At 34.0% G+C, this 18,407-nt stretch overlaps 2 protein-coding genes across 2 annotated transcripts in view; one reads left to right on the top strand and one right to left on the bottom strand.

Moving 5' to 3' along the window:
• The window catches only part of LOC132559507 (cytoplasmic phosphatidylinositol transfer protein 1-like), a 38,084-nt gene extending 27,491 nt beyond the window's left edge, over positions 1-10,593 (bottom strand). Inside the window, exons 1-2 of the mRNA XM_060224134.1 lie at positions 10,446-10,593; positions 5,289-5,437 (exon numbers count right to left, since the gene is read on the bottom strand). Coding sequence (XP_060080117.1) covers positions 5,289-5,437; positions 10,446-10,493 — 197 coding nt within the window. The 5' untranslated portion in view covers positions 10,494-10,593. The remainder of the gene's footprint in view (positions 1-5,288; positions 5,438-10,445) is intronic.
• Positions 10,594-10,910: 317 nt separating this feature from the next.
• LOC132559508 (26S proteasome non-ATPase regulatory subunit 12-like) lies at positions 10,911-18,012 on the top strand. The gene is made up of 11 exons (XM_060224135.1): positions 10,911-11,010; positions 13,047-13,106; positions 13,474-13,602; positions 14,187-14,300; positions 14,732-14,836; positions 15,255-15,404; positions 15,858-15,992; positions 16,281-16,393; positions 16,553-16,730; positions 16,971-17,048; positions 17,457-18,012. Exons 1-11 carry the CDS (start codon positions 10,918-10,920, stop codon positions 17,664-17,666), a joined length of 1,365 nt encoding a protein of 454 aa, XP_060080118.1. The 5' UTR covers positions 10,911-10,917; the 3' UTR covers positions 17,667-18,012.
• Positions 18,013-18,407: the final 395 nt, after the last annotated feature.

The following is an 18,407-nucleotide window of genomic DNA, read 5'->3' on the forward strand; positions in this document are numbered from 1 at the left end:
TAACACAGTCACACCTGTACACTCGCCCTATCATTAATGGTATCTCAATAACACAGTCACACCTGTACAGTCACCCTATCATTAATGGTATCTCAATAACACAGTCACACCTGTACAGTCACCCCTGTACACTCGCCCTATCATTAATGGTATCTCAATAACACAGTCATACCTGAACACTCGCCATATCATTAATGGTATCTCAACAACACAATCACACCTGTACAGTCACCCTATCATTAATGGTATCTCAATAACACAGTCACACCTGTACAGTCACCCTATCATTAATGGTATCTCAATAACACAGTCATACCTGTACAGTCACCCTATCATTAATGGTATCTCAATAACACAGTCACACCTGTACAGTCACCCTATCATTAATGGTATCTCAATAACACAGTCACACCTGTACACTCGCCATATCATTAATGGTATCTCAATAACACAGTCACACCTGTACAGTCACCCTATCATTAATGGTATCTCAATAACACAGTCACACCTGTACAGTCACCCTATCATTAATGGTATCTCAATAACACAGTCACACCTGTACACTCGCCCTATCATTAATGGTATCTCAATAACACAGTCACACCTGTACAGTCACCCTATCATTAATGGTATCTCAATAACACAGTCACACCTGTACAGTCACCCTATCATTAATGGTATCTCAATAACACAGTCACACCTGTACAGTCACCCTATCATTAATGGTATCTCAACAACACAGTCACACCTGTATAGTCACCCTATCATTAATGGTATCTCAATAACACAGTCATACCTGTACAGTCACCCTATCATTAATGGTATCTCAACAACACAGTCACACCTGTATAACCACCCTATCATTAATGGTATCTCAATAACACAGTCACACCTGTACAGTCACCCTATCATTAATGGTATCTCAATAACACAGTCACACCTGTACACTCGCCCTATCATTAATGGTATCTCAATAACACAGTCATACCTGTACACTCGCCCTATCATTAATGGTATCTCAATAACACAGTCACACCTGTACACTCACCATATCATTAATGGTATCTCAATAACACAGTACCTGTACAGTCACCCTATCATTAATGGTATCTCAATAACACAGTCACACCTGTACAGTCACCCTATCATTAATGGTATCTCAATAACACAGTCACACCTGTACAGTCACCCTATCATTAATGGTATCTCAATAACACAATCACACCTGAACACTCGCCCTATCATTAATGGTATCTCAATAACACAGTCACACCTGTACAGTCACCCTATCATTAATGGTATCTCAATAACACAGTCACACCTGTACACTCGCCATAACATCAATGGTATCTCAACAACACAGTCATACCTGTACAGTCACCCTATCATTAATGGTATCTCAATAACACAGTCACACCTGTATAGTCACCCTATCATTAATGGTATCTCAATAACACAGTCACACCTGTACACTCGCCCTATCATTAATGGTATCTCAATAACACAGTCACACCTGTACACTCGCCCTATCATTAATGGTATCTCAATAACACAGTCACACCTGTACACTCACCATATCATTAATGGTATCTCAATAACACAGTCACACCTGTATAGTCACCCTATCATTAATGGTATCTCAATAACACAGTCACACCTGTACACTCGCCCTATCATTAATGGTATCTCAATAACACAGTCATACCTGTACACTCGCCCTATCATTAATGGTATCTCAATAACACAGTCACACCTGTACACTCACCATATCATTAATGGTATCTCAATAACACAGTCACACCTGTACAGTCACCCTATCATTAATGGTATCTCAATAACACAGTCACACCTGTACAGTCACCCTATCATTAATGGTATCTCAATAACACAGTCACACCTGTACAGTCACCCTATCATTAATGGTATCTCAATAACACAGTCACACCTGTACAGTCACCCTATCATTAATGGTATCTCAATGACACAGTCACACCTGTACAGTCACCCTATCATTAATGGTATCTCAATAACACAGTCACACCTGTACAGTCACCCTATCATTAATGGTATCTCAATAACACAGTCACACCTGTACAGTCACCCTATCATTAATGGTATCTCAACAACACAATCACACCTGTATAGTCACCCTATCATTAATGGTATCTCAACAACACAGTCATACCTGTACAGTCACCCTATCATTAATGGTATCTCAACAACACAATCACACCTGTACAGTCACCCTATCATTAATGGTATCTCAATAACACAGTCACACCTGTACAGTCACCCTATCATTAATGGTATCTCAATAACACAGTCATACCTGTATAGTCACCCTATCATTAATGGTATCTCAACAACACAGTCACACCTGTATAGTCACCCTATCATTAATGGTATCTCAACAACACAGTCATACCTGTACAGTCACCCTATCATTAATGGTATCTCAATAACACAGTCACACCTGTACAGTCACCCTATCATTAATGGTATCTCAATAACACAGTCACACCTGTACAGTCACCCTATCATTAATGGTATCTCAATAACACAGTCATACCTGTACAGTCACTCATTTACACACGTACAGAAGTCATTCCTGACCAGTCACCTCCTCATTAATGGTAACTCAATAACACTTTTATAAATGTGTTCTACCCTGACGAGATACAAGTGAGAATAACACTAATTTAGAATTTGTTTCATTCTAATAAAATGCTGTTAACAAAATGTAGAGAAGTACCATATTTTCCGGATTACAAGCCATACTTTTCTTCTCCTGAGTCAAGAGTGCAGCTTATATAGTGGTGCTGCTTATATAGGGACGAAACCAAAATCGGCAGAATGAAACAAAAGAGAGGAAGCGTACCAGTATACCAGTATGAGATGGTATACTACTATACTCTTATAAAATAAGCAGTCGCTGGTCGGTTGTTTCATCATCTGTCATTATTATACCGACTGCAACTACATGGTACCTGTCAGAAGTGCCTTATCATGTAAAACCTCTAACATTGGTGAAGAAGAGACAGAGCTGATCTTTTAAGAGCATCTGCCCACCACAAGTTTGTGACTGAAACAGATCATCTTGAACCTTCATTTGCAATCATATACAGGACGATTTGAAGATTGAAATTAAAATAACAATCTCGTACAGTTAATTAATCATAGCTTTAAATGTGAATCTTCTGGATATTGGCGGTTACTTTGCAGCCATAGCTGAATTTTACAATAGCCTTTTTATATGTTAACGGTATATCAAACATCAACAATAGTGGTCACCATATCATGGGAAAGGATATGGCTTATATTCCGGTGCGGCTTATATGATGATCAAATAGAAAAAAAATCGGTAAGAATCAACTTATATACAAATACAGCTTATAACCCAGAAAATATGGTATGTGATAAACAGAATCTTACATTTGTCTTCATTTTATATAAGATTTATGAAACTTGTCAACCAAATTTTTGTTCTGCCTCCATCTCCAGAGGCTTGGTAAAATGAAAAGTTCTAAGACTTGTTTTAATTAATTTCATAAGGATGGAAGTTCATGTAAGATCCAATATAGCTAAATCACAAAGATTCAAAATTAACAAACCATCAACGTACAGGACCAAAGTCCCAATGTTTAGACATTAGTGCTCTTGTATCACCTTCTTACAGGTTAACCAATTCCCATTTAAATTGTTCCTTTTTAATTTGAGAAAGACCTGCTTTTTCGCATTTTTTATGTCTGTATATCAATCATACAGCAAAGAAGACTGTTTCACAAGGCCTACCCTGACACAGAATCATCTGACCACATATATGGAAAAGAATTAGAAAAAACTGATGTGTCCCAGTAAAATAAGACTTACTACCATATACATTTCAGACAAATACTGTGCATTGAAATTATCAGTGCTTTCTCCAATCTTTAAAATTATGCACTGGGAAGAATGTATATATATGTATAAACAGACATGCTAACATTCAGTGTAGGAAGTTTAATATACATATCAGTTTTTGCCATCTAAAAAAGTGTTGTATATCTTGACTTGGTAACTACCTATTTCTAACAAGATGTTTTGCATAATAGGTGGTGTATGATGCATGAACATAACTTAAAATAAATCTACCTATGTATAAACAAATAGATATCTTCATTGTTAGCTAGAGGCAACTTTAAGTGTTACCTGTAAACAATGTTAGCATTACCTGTACATAACGTTACATGTATACAACACATAATTCTAAATAGGTGTGATCATGTACTTTTGTGATGTTGTCTGTAGGTAAATTAAAACTCCTCTGGTGGTGCGCTTGCCTTACTGTTGTGATGTTGTCTGTAGGTAAATTAAAACTCCTCTGGTGGTGCGCTTGCCTTACTGTTGTGATGTTGTCTGTAGGTAAATTAAAACTCCTCTGGTGGTGCGCTTGCCTTACTGTTGTGATGTTGTCTGTAGGTAAATTAAAACTCCTCTGGTGGTGCGCTTGCCTTACTGTTGTGATGTTGTCTGTAGGTAAATCAAAACTATTATGATCAGCTTCCCTTACTGCTTTTTTGTTTTTTCTTTTAATTAAGACTCCTCTTGTAGTCTGCTCACCTACTGTTGTGATTTTTTCTGCTGTAGGTAAATTAAAACTCCTCTGGTGGTGTGCTTGCCTGTTATGTCTAATGTAGGTAAATCAATTTTTTTCTTGTGGTCTGCTCACCCAACTGTTGTGATTTTTTTCTAATGTAGATAAACTTAAACTCCTCATGTGGTCCGCTTCCCTAACTCTTATAACTTTGTCTGCAATAAGTAAATTAAAACTCCTCCTGTGCTCAAATGAGCCTGCTGTTGTGATTTTGACTGTTGTAGGTAAATTATAACTCTTGAGGTTTCTTCTCTTGGCAGGTGTAACTTTTCTGTTGTAGGTATTAAATGAAACCTTCCCTTGTGACCTCGCACAGTAATGTTTCGGTTTTTCTTTGTTCGCAGGTAAATTAAAACTCCTCTTGAAGCATTAAGCTCCCACTGTTGTGATATTGTTTGTAATCAATTTTTGCATTGTTTCCACAATACATGTTTACATATAATTTCTTTTTACAAACTGTGAGAATAAATAAGCTGAATCACAGTTTAAATGGAGACAAAATTACAATGTATCACTGCAATCGTCTTGATCTCAGGTTAGGGATCCTTTTTGTGATGACATAAATTTTTATTGTCCTACAAAATTAACCATCATGCATTACTTGGCAAATATATACTGTTTGAAGTAGAATGATTAGATACAAAAAAGGACTCACTTTGATAAATGGATTCTTTTTTCAGTAAATTGTCCTTTTCCATGTTTTTCATCTTCGCATGGTTCGTTGGTGACAACCTCAACTCCTTCCCCATTCTCACTTTGTTCATGGCTGTGTTTAGCTATCATATACAGCTGACCAATCTGGTACTACAAAAAAATAAAATCGGTATTGATGTATTGAACATCTACATTGCTGCAGATGTTAATCAACTTTAAATGTATGATTTTATGTCATTATGGTAGAAACAATACACGGTACATTGCTGTTATAATGATGGAATATATGTATGATGTCATACAATAATGGAGAACATGGTATGTCTGTATTATAATAATGGAGAACATGGTGTGTTTGTATTATAATAATGGAGAACATGGTGTTTTGTATTATAATAATGGAGAACATGGTGTGTTTGTATTATAATAATGGAGAACATGGTGTGTTTGTATTATAATGATGGAGAACATGGTGTGTGTATAATGGAGAACATGGTGTGTTTGTATTATAATAATGGAGAACATGGTGTGTTTGTATTATAATAATGGAAAACATGGTATGTTTGTATTATAATAATGGAGAACATGGTGTTTTGTATTATAATAATGGAGAACATGGTGTGTTTGTATTATAATAATGGAGAACATGGTGTGTTTGTATTATAATGATGGAGAACATGGTGTGTCTGTATTATAATGGAGAACATGGTGTGTTTGTATTATAATAATGGAAAACATGGTATGTTTGTATTATAATAATGGAGAACATGGTGTTTTGTATTATAATAATGGAGAACATGGTGTGTTTGTATTATAATAATGGAGAACATGGTGTGTTTGTATTATAATGATGGAGAACATGGTGTGTCTGTATTATAATGGAGAACATGGTGTGTTTGTATTATAATAATGGAGAACATGGTGTGTTTGTATTATAATAATGGAGAACATGGTGTGTCTGTATTATAATAATGGAGAACATGGTGTGTTTGTATTATAATGGAGAACATGGTGTGTTTGTATTACAATAATGGAGAACATGGTGTGTTTGTATTATAATAATGGAGAACATGGTGTGTTTGTATTATAATAATGGAGAACATGGTGTTTTGTGGTTGCAATGATGGTATACCTATATGGTGTATCACAATAATGGACAATATGGTGTGTTTAAATTTATATTTTCATTTGTGTACATGGTGTGTTGTTGGTAATTAGAATCAATGGTCCAGTCGATGGGATGATAGTATAGGCAGAGCTACAACCACAGATGGGACATGTGAGATAGTGAATTCTCTAATAGGACACATGATAGTGGGACAGTAGTAAATTCTTAGAACACTTACAAGTAGGTTGTTGGGATGTGACCAGATCGTATAATGATGTAAGTGACAATCACGATTTTAGAAAAGATATAATAAATCTATTTAAAACAGACATTGTGGCAATTGCAGAATCTTTCCTTAGAAAAGATAAGAACATAATCATGAATAATCATTTATCCTGTAACTGGCACTGCTGTTGTCAGAATACACCTGCCACGTTTATTTTTGCAGTCGTGGACAGTAAAGGAAAACAGCTGTATTTTAGCATGTACAGTAATCTGACAGAATTACTCTCTGAATTTACTTAAATATTAGGTTTAGAAATATAAGTAATTATTGAAACAGGCAATTTTACATGCTGGAATGAATATGTTGATTAATGAAAATTCATAAAATCGCTGTTATATCTGATGAAGTTTGGAACTATGTTTCTGTGCGGTGCAATTATTTTGAGGTCTGTCATCAGGCAAAATTCAGCGTAACGTCAATGTTAGGTAAACACAGATTGAACAACAAATCTGTGGCTCACCACATTTGTCTTTCTTTACCATCGCCAAAATACAGGCTATATTTTAAGAAACTGGCCAAGTATCCTCTATATATCTTATTGAAGCAAAAGAGATAATCTGTACAGAGAGGTAAAAAGGGGTTCTATTAGAATTGAGTTCCTAATAAAAAAAAAAGTACTGGATATCTTTGATCTTATGATGGTAGACAATGCAGAGGATATGTATTGGTTCAAGCTATCAGGAAAGTTATCTGAGTGCTGTATTTGTGTGCATGCTACCTACCACCAGAAAATTCAAAATGGAATGTTGATCTTAGAGAATACTACAGTAAACTTTTAACCAAAGTACACAGTCCATAAGATGGCATTTTATGTATCTGCATTGACTCTAGCCACAGAGCATGATTTAACAGAAGGTGTAGATAATATACCTCCTAGGCAATGCATTGACACTATTCCAAATATCAAATTTTGAGTTGATTCAAATTTCTGCTTCAAAGGCAATGATAATTTCACCTGTATATTGCCAATGGGCAAAGAAATGGCAAAGTACCTTTTAGTTCCCCATGATCAATTTAATCTATTGAAGGAGTTTTAAGTTATCACCATGGAAGAAGTAGGTTATGTACCAAACAAAATACACCACAGTCATTTTTGATGTGCTCTGCTGAGACACCTACAACACACAGAGTATCTGATACATTACACTCAGATCGACAAAATTGTGTATATGGTATACATAAATTGTGGATAGACTTCCTTGAGGACAGGTTTTGTAAGAATAAAATTTGATAATACAAAAATTATGTTAATTTAGCATATGCCCATTTTCAAGTTTTCCCAGAAAAGGTCATGGATCATCTTGGCCTTAAGCACTCTCCTAAAGAGGAGTTGTGCTCATATAAGCCTTCTTAAACATGTACATCAGAGAAGGAATGGATAAAATATAAAAACAACAGTGCAGTTAAGTATAGACTCAAACAGAACAATTGTGCAGGATGAAATATCATATTAAAAATAAAAATCAAGTGATTTCTGGAGGGAAAAACAGAAAGTGTCTAATTCATTGTGAAATGATACACATAAGTGACAGCAGAGGAATTATCAAAGATGTTGAATTTGGTTCTTACTGGTATATACCCTGGATATACATACAATCACATGAGGTTAACCAGCAGTAATATGTAAACAACCCTCCAAATAATGACTAGGAATTTAACTTCCCAATGACTTTAGAAGTAGGTAAATGAAGCTATGCAATACCACTGGTATTGACAGTATTCATGCAGAAATGCTTCATAACAATTTTTTTGTGGAATTGCTGTTCAACATTACTAGCGAATGTTTTCGTAGTGGAACTGCACTGAACCAGTGCAAATTGGGTGCTATTAATTTAATTGTAAAACCTAACAGTAGGAGTCCTCTGGAACCACTAACCATAGTATCTTATCAAAACCATGTAAAATATGTTGTGTCATACTTAATCAGGCCTTAACAAAATGGACAGCAAAAAATGAAAATTAGCAGATGAGCAAAATGCTTTCTAACAAAAGAGAAGCTGACATGCTTACAATTACTCTCTTTGCATGATTCTCAATAACAGGAAATTAGTGAAACAATCCACTTTCACATGCTTCATAGTGATATCAAATATTGTATGAAGATTAATGGCAGGCATCCAGATTGTCATTGATACTTTTCAATCTACATATTAATGATTTAATCAAAAACCTAAATGACCTGCAACTGGGTATTAGTATTGATGAGCTCAATATTTCATCATTGTTACTTGCCTTATCTGAGGATTAAGCTACAGAGAATGCTGGATACTGTAAACAACTGGTGCTTAAAATGGAGATTATCACTTAATTTTAGTAAAACTATTGTGATATATACACTTCTTACCTCTACTCTTGCTACAAAATTCAATTTTATATTCTATGGCTAGCTGGCAATCCAATGCACCAACAAATATAAGTATTTAGAACTTAGGTTGGATAAACTATGAAAGCTTGGTAGACCTAATTTTGTTATATTGTGCAGCAATCTGGGGTCATTGATGAACTTATTTTTTGAGTCACTAAAAACAATTCAAATGTGGGAAATCTTGGAGATATGGATTGGAAATTATGCAATGGTATAAAGTGTTTAGAACATACATATGGCTCAAATCTACTCCCCAGGATCAAATACTTCACAAAGCATACTGATGGTCAGTACAGAGAAATAACTCATGCACATGGGATGCTAGAGTAATGAAGTTAGCAAAGAAACATACAAATCAGTGACATCTGATGAACTCTATGACACAGTCTAAAGCAACAATGAAACTCACTGAATCTTAACTTTACCATTATGAAAATACTGAGTGATGTAGTAAGCTATGGAAAGACCTTCATGGAGCCAACAAATTGTGAACTTTTAGAAAAGACAGCGACTTCAGTAACACAGCATATACCTAGACCTTACTGGAGCATTTTTGCCTTAGTTACGGTGTGGTAGTCTACCATTCAGTATAGTGACTGGTTGTTTTAATAAATCACCTGTACATTTAGAAGACTAGGTTTGTTTTTATTGTTTTAATAGTTTTAGAAAATGAAAAACAATGTTTTTGTAATTGTTCATTATAAAGTGATATTAAATCTTTTTATTTGACAGAACAGTGTTTTTAAAAACCAGTTGCTTAACCCCAAATACATCCAATGAATTTGCATATGTTATGAATGAACCTCAGTTGCACTTGATTTTAGCCATCAGGCCAAACTCAATGTATCTCATGTTTAAAAGAAGACAACTATAATGTTTAATTTTTGATATCGCAATATCTGTTTTATTGCTCAGAGTAATCATATTTTAGCTATGATAGTGTCTCTAAAGTCAGTTCTGACTGGGCATAATATAGGTTTTTTAAAAGATTTTTTTATGTCCTGATTCTCAGATGAATCCATGTTAAATTATCTGTTGTAAGCAAACAGGTACAATGTAATTTCTTTTTAAAAATATGTGCAAAATGTAACCATGAAGTTATCTGTTTGGCATGAGTATTACTGTGTTCATTTAAATCAGGGACATTTATAAGCTGTCATTAATATATAAGAATAATTAATCAATAATAACTTCACTGTACATTAACGTATAACAGTCGTTCTAATTCAGTCATTTTGTAAAGTGATCACACCTTGTCACACCCCTGATCTTATAACACACACGTTGATACCAGGTCCGGTTATATATTTTCACCTGTTTACCTGTACACGATCATCAATCTCACTTGTAAAGCACACTGTCAACAAATCGATATCCTATGTTTTCAATGCTTACTTACCTCCTTCACACTCAAAGGCATGCAGACACGATATTCCTTCAAGTACATAGTCGTAGATATTTGGGCTCCCTATCTATAACATTATCTCGGCGAATTTGTACAATTAAACAGCTGTCTAAAATTGTCTATATCCACATCATTCCCTCAGCTTGTACTCTGTCATCCTTCTACCTCCCCGCAGATATTCGGAATAACTCTCACCTTTCGAGTAACGCAGTGTTCCGAATTATATTGATCAAAATAAATTTAAAGTAAACACCGGAATAATATCTTCCGGAAAGAAATTTATCTTGCAAATATAGGGTATTCGTTAATGCAAAAATAACAAAAAGAAATTTTAAACATTTTTTCTTGTCCTATGATCTCAAGTGTAAATAATCAAAGTTTTTAATTACTATGTTATATCTTTACGACATCACGACGCGCCTGTCTTTCCATACGAACGCACCAAAACAGACAGCGAGCAGCAACAATGGCGGACACAGAAACGACTCCTCAGAAAATGGAAGTTGACTACAGTTCAACTGTAGACGAAAAACTACCAAAATGTGAAAAATTGGCAAAGGTAAAATAATAATATCGTATTTACTCACTCTCATTGGTATACGTTTTCTGCTTTTTGTAATAATGACTTAACATCAGTCAAAATATGCTGTGTCACACGCCGGGAAAGGGGGGGGGGGTGTATTGCTACGTTCATGTTCAGTTAATTTTCCATGACAGTATCAGTATTCTTTGTACAATACACTCGAAACATCCATTGGAAATTCTACGTATTGGGGGTATATCACCCTTCAATGTTTCATTGAAGTCACACTCTAAAAGGGGAATCTCCAATCTACAAGCCAAAAAATTTGACCAATATTAGGAAAAAAAATTGGTATTATTAAATAGTAGCTAAAAGTGTTTGTAAGTTGTACTTGCTGTACTTATATAGGTTCATTCCATTATACGATACACTCCATTTTATACAAAAATGTCGATAAAATTTACTATTTCTGAGATAAACACATAATAGAATAGAATATTAATAGCTTTATACATATATAACGTAAGGGGAAAGTGAGTATACTATTCTATAGACACTTCCTACCAATACATCACACGGACTATTCCTCAAAGCTTTTCCTTCAAGAAATTTGGAAAGGTGTCTTCATGTGTTACAGTACACTATTTATATGCTTTATGAATGGACATGACCAGTGCGTTAACATTAAATTTTACTTACCCAGTCTTCAATTTCGATAACAAAAATCCAATAACTCTTCCTTAGGAAGCTTAGTGTCAGGTAATGTGATTGTAGATCTAGCTAAAATGCAGGAAGGTTATATTAGAAATGGTAAGAAGTTGTATTTATCCAGCAGTGACAGAAACAGTTGCATTTTAGTAGATGTATGTGCATTAGTCTGACAGAATTATTTCTAAATGACTTAAATATTACCATTAAATACAAATAACTGTTAAGATATGTAATTTTATTTGTGAAAATTGATTTTATCCATTGAAGTTTGAAAATAATATTTCCGATTGAACAATTATTTTGGCATGCATAATGAAATTCAGTGTATCGTCAAGTAAACTAAGATTGCACAACCAACTTTTGTTGTTTTGATTGTCTGAATTTTCAATAAATGTTGCAGTATTTTGGTGAGGGTACCGTTAAAGAATGACAAAAGTGCAAGCCACTTATATTTTAAGACACTGACCCTGTATTCTGTAGTAATTTTTGGTTGGATTTTATAAGGCGAGTCCAGAACACCATTTCCAAAATTTTGATAAGTACAAATAATAAGAAATAATGGAGTCTCAAAATTTGAGCTAGTCCCACAGGATAAGCATGAACTCAGGACTTAAATTTCTGAGTCCAAAGTGTTATTGAATCCTTGAGCATTTAATAGCCCACCAGTCCCAAAGGGCAAAGTGAGCTTATGCTGGGGCACGGCATCCGTCCATTGTCAGACACCAACTTTTTCCTTTAAACATTTTCTTCTCAATAACTAATGGACCAAATGTTTTGGCTGGTATGTTCTAGGATGAAGCCCAACAAAGTTGCAAAATTAAATGACCTTGACTTATATTCGAGGTTACAGGGTTAAGATTCAATAAAACCTTTCAACAACATCTTCTCCTGGACTTAAAGGCCTAGAGGCATGATATTTGGCCAGTATGTTTCTAGGATGAAGCCCAACAAAGCTTGCAAAAATAGATGACCTTGACTTATGTTCAAAGTGACAGGGGTCAAATTTGTTCAAACATTTGAACAATTTTCTTTTCATGAACAAAAAGGCCTAGAGGCATAATATTTGGCTGGTATGTTACTAGGAAGAAGCCTAACAGTTTGCAAAAAGAAATGATTTTAACCTATATTCAAAGTTACAGGGTTCAGATTTGTGAAAACATTTTAACAACTTCTTTTCATGAACTAAAGGTCCTAGAGACATGGCAATTAGTTAGTATGTTCCCAGGATGAAACCTGACGTATATTTATACTAGGTGAGCACTGCAGACCCATTGGGCATTTGTTCTAATTATAGGAATTATCACTTGTATAGCCGTTTGTAAAAAAAGCTTTATTTTTCCCTACATTTTTTCTCATTTCAGCAAGGGAAATTGACTGAAGCACTGGATATACTGATGTCATTAGAAAAGCAAACAAGAACAGTAAGAAACATGGCTCTTTAAAAACATTACACCAATAACCCTACATACAAGTGTCTTCAATACTTGTGAACCTCTCTTAAGTTATTTCAGGAGTAGAAGTCTCAAGTCTTAGTGGTTATCCAAACAACATCAATATTTCCATTCTGATAATGATGAGGAGAGAAACTTGACACTTGAAACTTTTTCCTATGTTCCTATGTACAATTTTGTGTATAGATACATCTAAAAAGATGAAATGGTAATATTTCTCATTGTATTAATACTAAGTGATTTCTGCTGACTTGTAAGATTTGAACTCTTTTTTTTTTAAAACAGCTACTTGTTGTAAGTGCCTGTGTCTAAACCTGTTCTATTGATCATTTTGTAGGGAGCTGATACTCATTCCACTAGTCGAGTCTTGGTAACTGTAGTTCGCCTCTGTTTTGAAAATAAAAATTGGGATGCATTGAATGAAAATATTGTTGTGCTAACAAAGAAACGAGGACAAATAAAACAGGTGAGAATTAATGTTGTTTTTTTCTTTTCTTTTTTTTTCTTTAAAGTTCCTATGTCTCATACAACAGGAAAATAGAAAATATGAGTGATACACAAGTTGTGAAAAATTGAAATTTTTGTCTTATTAATACCATGATGTATTAAAGTAGGTAAGTTCAAATTGTCTAAAATTAATGCAGTTTTTAAAAAAAATTAAACATTGTTAACTAGGAATATCTTGTCTGCATTATCTGTTGGTGTACTAGCTGATATGTCATGTTTTTGCCATCAACACTTTGTTTTTTTAGATTCTAGTGTCAAGTACATATTCATACACTTACCATTGTGTTACCAATATACTGAATATTGTGAATATGTTTTTAGTCTGTTGTAAAGATTCTGTTTAAATAATATACTGACTGCTGTCGATATGTTTTCAGTCTGTTGTAAAGATTCTGTTTTAATAATATACTGACTGCTGTTGATATGTTTTTCGTCTGTTGTAAAGATTCTGTTTTAATAATGTACTGACTGCTGTTGATATGTTTTCAGTTTGTTACTGAGGTTCTGTTTAAATTATACTGATTGCTCTCAATTTGTTTTCAGTCTGTCACTAAGATGATCCAGGAAGCTTATACCTACGTAGAGAAGACTCCAGCTGGTAACTTGGATGTGAAGCTTAAGTTAATTGATACACTGAGAACAGTAACGGCTGGAAAGGTAGGCAGCTGAGGGCTGTACATCAATATGTTAAAGTTTGTTTTTCTGACTTCTACTAATTCAACCATATGTAAATTTTTGAATTTAAGAGCTGCCTCTTCTCCCTACTTAATTTGGTCTTTAGTCCGAGGAGTTTCAATGTTTCCATGATATTGTATAAACAGAAAAATGTAATATTTTCATATTGGAGTTGGTTGGAAGGTTAAGAACCTTTGATTTCTTGGTTTAGTAGAATATGCGACTGAATTACCTAACAAAGCCAATTCACTACTGGGTTATACATCTAATAACAATGCTATAAAAATAATGTTTCTCTTTGTGGTCATTCATAAGATTCTGATATCTCCTCTGAATATGCTTATAAAAACTTTATGATTAGTCAACCTTTTAAATACACTTACCTGGTAGTACGTTTATATATATATATATAGATATATGTGGAAATAGAGAGGGCAAGACTAACCCGAACTCTAGCCAAGATAAAGGAGGACAGTGGCAAGGTTACAGAGGCTGCTGACATACTTCAGGAGCTACAGGTCAGTAAACGGTTCATAGCTCATCAACAAGTCGAAACTGTTGTATTGCTGATCATGTTGTTTTATTATTACATTAGATATTTGCATATGAAAATATGAATTAATTTTTGGACCATATAAAGTAGAAAACAACATCCACAAGAACAAAAACAACAAACTGAAAAAAAAAGGCTATATGAGTTCAATATAAGTAAGTAAATAATCATATGTTTATGTATCATTGAGATAATGCAACTTTTTATAGTTAGATCATCAAAGAGTTAGTCACAAATATACTTAAATCTCATCTTAGACACCTAAACAGGAGGTTAAGCAATATATTTGATGAGGAAATGTAATTTTTCATAATCTAGGTTATGGGTAATGTATAAAAATTTTCATGATGCATTTTGATGATTGATTTACAATACTCATCAAGGTGGAGACATTTGGGTCAATGGAGAAGAAAGAGAAAGTGGAGTTTATCCTTGAGCAGATGCGACTGTGTCTGGCTAAGAAGGACTACATTAGGACACAAATCATCAGCAAAAAAATCAGCTCCAAGTTCTTTGAGGAAGCAGGAACAACTGTATGTTATACTTTTGTCTGAATTGTTACCAATGAAGCACTCTGATCTAGATTATATCATTTATGTGTAACACCAAGATCTATAAATTGAACAATGTGTAACACTGAAATGTTGTGTCTATATATATATCATATAGATCTAAAACAAATGATCAACTTCTTGTTTAAATCTCAGACATTGACTTTAGACTGTTATAAATGGTGTCGCTCGGATCTAGACTATATCATAAATTGCGACACTAATTTTTAGACTGTATTATCAACATGTAGTGCTTAAGTCTTATCAATGTACGAGTCTCTGTCAGGTTAAGGCCATATTAATAGTGTTGTAGTGTTGAACAATGATGTAACTATTATATAGATGATAGTTAAAGGTAGCTGTATAAGCTATTAGACATTTATACACTTTTTAAATGATATGCATGTATTGATATTTGACTGTGGATACTTTCAGGAGTTGAAGTTGAAGTATTACCAGTTGATGATTGAGCTTGATGAACATGAGGGATCCTACCTTGCTATCTGTAAACATTACAAAGCTGTTTATGACACACCAGAGATCAAAGAAAACAAGGACAAAATGAGGGAGGTTAGTATCCCTAGTCTAGATGAAAACGTCATGATGGGAATCATTTCAAATTTTATGGTTATTGGAAATAGAAATCAGGATTGTATATGTCAAAGATAGACTTGGAAATGTTGTTGACTAATTATTGATTAAGTTACATCTGGTTTTTAACAAATATTGTTTACTAACATCAAATTGTTTGGCTATCAGATGTTTTTTATTTACAAAGCTGTGATAAAAAGGAACAGTTATTCCTTTCAGTATTACCTAATTTACAATAACTAAATATGTTTTACCCTTGACCTTCAGGCCTTGCGATATGTAGTATTGTATGTGATACTGGCTCCCTATGATAATGAGCAGTCCGACTTCATACACAGAGTGAAAGAAGACAGAAATCTGGAAGAAATACCTAAATACCAGTAAGTGTGCTGTCAGAAAACGACCCATTAAGTTTACAAAGAGTACATGTCATTTTGATATCTCTGCTCAAGTAAGATTAATACTGTTACAAATGTTTCAATCTGATAATAATTAGAATATAACCTTCATAACTAATGATAACTAATTTTACTCCACAGAGATCTACTGAATTGTTTCACAACAGCAGAGCTGATCACCTGGAAGCAACTGTGTCTGACATATGAGAGCGAATTAAAGTTTGGCTCCACAAGCAGTCCAGCTACCCATGTCTTTAACACAAAGCTAGAGGGTGGTGCGAAACGCTGGGCCGACCTTAAGAATAGAGTTGTTGAACATGTGAGTTCTGATCATAAGGAAATATAGTCCTCAAATTTAGTTAAATAAGTCTGTATGGCCAGCGAACAGAACTTGAAAAATGATTATCATCTGGCTTCTGTGATGTTTATTTTGTAATGTCCTTCGCTGAAAATAGATGAATTTAAAAACTGATCCATTTATGTATTTAGGTGTAAAAACTTGAAATGAATGAATTATTAATCAAAAGTAATTACATAATGATCTATGTTCTGTTTTCAGAATATTCGAGTGATGGCCAAATACTACACACGTGTTAGGACCAAGAGAATTGCTGAACTTCTTGACCAAACTGAGGCGGTAAGACATCATCATTTGTAATTGATATTCTCTGTAATCAAATTGATTAGTACTCTAGATATTGGTGACAGAAGGTTAATTCTGCAAACATCCTTTAATGAGAATCAGTTCCTGATTAAAATCCTATTACAAAGATCTATAACATGATTGGCCAAACAACGTTTGAAAATATTTTTCTTTTTTGAATGTTATGCTGGTCATATTAGTAAACGGCACTGCTGCTACGTTGATATGAAATAATTTTGAATTGTAAATTTAGAGGGAAAAAGGTGTAATTTCTTAACTTGTATTAGTTGTCATCATAAGCTCTTGAAGTGGCTTGAGTGGGTAGGTCAGTAGTAGTAGTTGTGTCACATATTAATTAGGGTTCATATACATGTACATTTAAAACCTTTTATCTGCTTTTAGGAATCTGAAGAATTTTTGTCCAACCTTGTTGTGAACAAGACTATACAAGCTAAGATGGACCGTCTGGAAGGTATTGTGAATTTTACCCATCAGAAGGACCCAAGTGACATTCTAAATGACTGGTCCCATAACATCACTACACTGATGCAGCTTGTCAACAAAACAAATCATCTCATCACAAAGGAGGAGATGGTGCACAAGCTCCATTAACCGTCATAGTTCACAAATCTATAGTGCTACAATAGTGGTGGACCAGTCAACTCAACACAACTGGTCAACATACATTGTTTTTAAACGAAGAAGAGGGACTTTGAGCCACATTATTGTCTCTAAAGATTATTCAGTGGACATTAATTAGTTCATAATGAAGTGACCTGTAATTTCTCTACAATTTCATATATGACATTTCATGGTGACAAATTAAAAATATTTCATGAAAATTTCAGGTTAAATTTTCTTTCAGCACAAGTTTTTCAAGAAGTATTATGTTCAAGCTGAAATAGTTTGAACAAAATATTACCCATCATTACATCATTAAAATGTTGAAAACAAAAGACCAATTTTGTAATTGTTTTCTCTACCGATCATCAATTTCATCTTAGACCTTTGTATTGCGAATTTGATAATTTTTTGTACCCTGATACCACCCATATTATATTTGCATATGTGTGATTTTTATTTTTCAAATAAATCATCCGACAGCATGAACAATGCTGACACCTTAGGCAATAGTTAACTTTGACAGTTTTTTTTTTAGGTAATTCTCTTCATAAATATTTTCTGCTGATTTGGATTTAATGTGAAATTAAAAATTAAATGTGAAACTACATCTTTCTTCTGCTAAACATTGTTTGTCTGAAGGGCCAAGTGAGCTTTTGGCATAATGCAGTCTCCTTCCGTCAATTTTTTTCCGAAAATAGCTACTAGTTATTAATAATTTACAGGATTTTT

The sequence above is a fragment of the Ylistrum balloti genome, unplaced genomic scaffold (assembly GCF_031769215.1).
Source record: "Ylistrum balloti isolate Yb309-2 unplaced genomic scaffold, AGI_CSIRO_Ybal_v1 Utg370928, whole genome shotgun sequence".
NCBI lineage: Eukaryota > Metazoa > Mollusca > Bivalvia > Pectinida > Pectinidae > Ylistrum > Ylistrum balloti.